General features: G+C 45.5%; 1 protein-coding gene across 1 annotated transcript; it reads left to right on the plus strand.

The window, feature by feature from the left end:
• Positions 1-1,015: 1,015 nt before the first annotated feature.
• LOC112462564 lies at positions 1,016-2,296 on the plus strand (the record flags this gene model as incomplete). The annotated part of the gene is made up of 1 exon (XM_025028421.1): positions 1,016-2,296. A coding segment is annotated over exon 1 (1,281 nt), but the record flags the coding sequence as incomplete, so codon positions are not given.
• Between the last annotated feature and the right edge of the window lie 30 nt (positions 2,297-2,326).

Genomic DNA, 2,326 nt, shown 5'->3' on the forward strand with positions numbered 1-2,326 from the left:
GGTAGATAAATGGGATCCGTTATTGCTTCACCAAGTCGTGAAGTTGCTTGATCTTGAATCACGAGAAGCATGGGAGGTCAAGCAAGGATCCTCTACTACTTATCCAACCCTCGAACAATTTGAGGAATTTCTCACTGGACGAACACGAGCTATGGAGAATCTCAATCCAAATATGACTCAAAGACCGTCGGCTGCTTCCACTTCAGGAAAACCTTATTCGAAGGTCGCGGCGCATACCGCAGCGTCTGCTTGCCCTTTATGCGGATCATTGCACTATCTAGCAAAATGTGAACGTTATCAATCGAAGACGGCTAAACAGCGTAAGGAGATTGTCATCAGACATAAAAGATGCTTCAATTGCCTCGCACTTCACCTAGTTAAGAAGTGCACCTCCGTGACGCGATGCCTAAAATGCGGGAAAAAGCATCATACGACTCTTCACGAGAATCAACGAGAAACTTTAACCACACCTACTAGTACGCCGGCAAAACCGGCCAATCAATCTGAGGAGAAGTCAGATCCATCAGTAACTATTGACTGACAATTAAAGACATGTGCACACCAAACCGAACAGGCAAATCGTACGAGAAAGCTTACTTTACTTGCGACGAGTAGAGCTTTGGTAAGGAAGAGTAACGGGAATTTCCATCCGGTGCGTTTATTGATCGATCAGGAATCAGAGTTATCTTTCATCACGGAAGATCTAGTGCAACGAGCCCAACTCACTAGGACGGCCGCATCAATACCGCTTCTCGGAATTGGTGGCACTTATTCCGGACATACAAAAGGGAGTGTTTTCATACAACTGCACTCCATTCATGACTCAGCGTTACAATGTCAAATACGAGCTTTCATATTGCCACGTCTTACGGCGAAGTTACCATCGTGCAGCGTTAGTGCTCCAACCTGGCCTCATATATCAGGACTCTAGTTAGCCGATCCGGAATACTACGTCTCTGGAACAATACAGGTCATAATAGGATCAGACAATTTTCATGTCGTGATACGACAAGGCATGATACCAGGCGATTCTTCCTCGCCTACGGCACAGCAAACCATCTTCGGATGGGTCCTCTGTGGCCCTATGTCAGCAGCCGAGACACCTGTTTCAGCGCGTGCACATCATTGTTCACCGGATCAAGAATTACAAGATCTTCTTTCCAGATTCTGGACACAAGAAAAAATTCCTAAGTCGACTATAGCAGAGTTAACTGAGGAGGAAGAGGAGTGCGAACGACACTTTCTAACAACCTATTCACGAGATGCAACGGGCAGATATGTGGTTCGACTCCCTCTAAAAATCAATCCGTCGGTTTTGGGGGACTCTAAAGCAAAGGCTCTCGGTTGTCTTAAGAACCTGTTTCAACGATTCTCAAATCAAAGTACTTTTCAACAACTTTACGAACACTTTCTAGAGGAGTATTTGAAGATGGGTCACATGAAAGAGGTTGACGCCTCCTCCGCTCAGACTTCTGTGGTGAATTATCTTCCCCATCATGGGGTACTACGAGAGAATAATCGAACCACGAAACTCAGGGTGGTTTTTAACGGATCCAGCCCTACCAGCAATGGCCTCTCGCTAAACGATATTCTACACGCCGGTGCCAAGCTTCAAATTGACATATGCGATATTCTGCTTTGGATACGTACCCATAAGGTTCTATTCTCTACGGATATAGTTAAAATGTTCCGTCAGATAGCTGTGCACCAGGACGATTGGAACCTACAAAGAATATTATGGATCGGATCGGAACAACAGCTTCTCGCCTACTGCCTTACTACAGTGACTTACGGACTACGATGTGCACCCTTCCTGGCGTTGAGAGCTCTAGAGCAATTGGTGAAAGAGGAAGGTCATCGTTTTCCTAAAGCAATCATTCCTATGAAGAAGGGCAGATTCGTCGACAACATTTATGGGGGATCTGATACGACATTAGAAGCTAAGGATATTATACAGCAAGTGAAGGGGCTTTGCGAAGCAGGAGGATTTCCCTTGCATGAATGGAGTAGCAACTATCCTGATCTTCTCCCTGACCAGAAAGAAGGGGGACCTACCGACATAGAAATCGATCCTACCTTTTGCAAGTTTCTGGGTCTCGTTTGGCGGCCATTTTCTGACACTCTGCATTTTTTTTCCACAGTTCCAGGCAATATCACCTTCACGAAGAGAGCAATTGCCTCGGACATAGCCAAGTTGTATGATCCTCTAGAGCTGATTTCGCCTATTATAATAAGAGCGAAAATCATATTGCAGGAGCTATGGCTGTTGAAGACTGGATGGGACGAGCTGATTCCTGTCACTTTACAAGAGAGATGGACTGCGTTT

The sequence above is a fragment of the Temnothorax curvispinosus genome, unplaced genomic scaffold (genome assembly GCF_003070985.1).
Source record: "Temnothorax curvispinosus isolate PA1 unplaced genomic scaffold, ASM307098v1 QBEX01012511.1, whole genome shotgun sequence".
NCBI classification, from domain to species: domain Eukaryota; kingdom Metazoa; phylum Arthropoda; class Insecta; order Hymenoptera; family Formicidae; genus Temnothorax; species Temnothorax curvispinosus.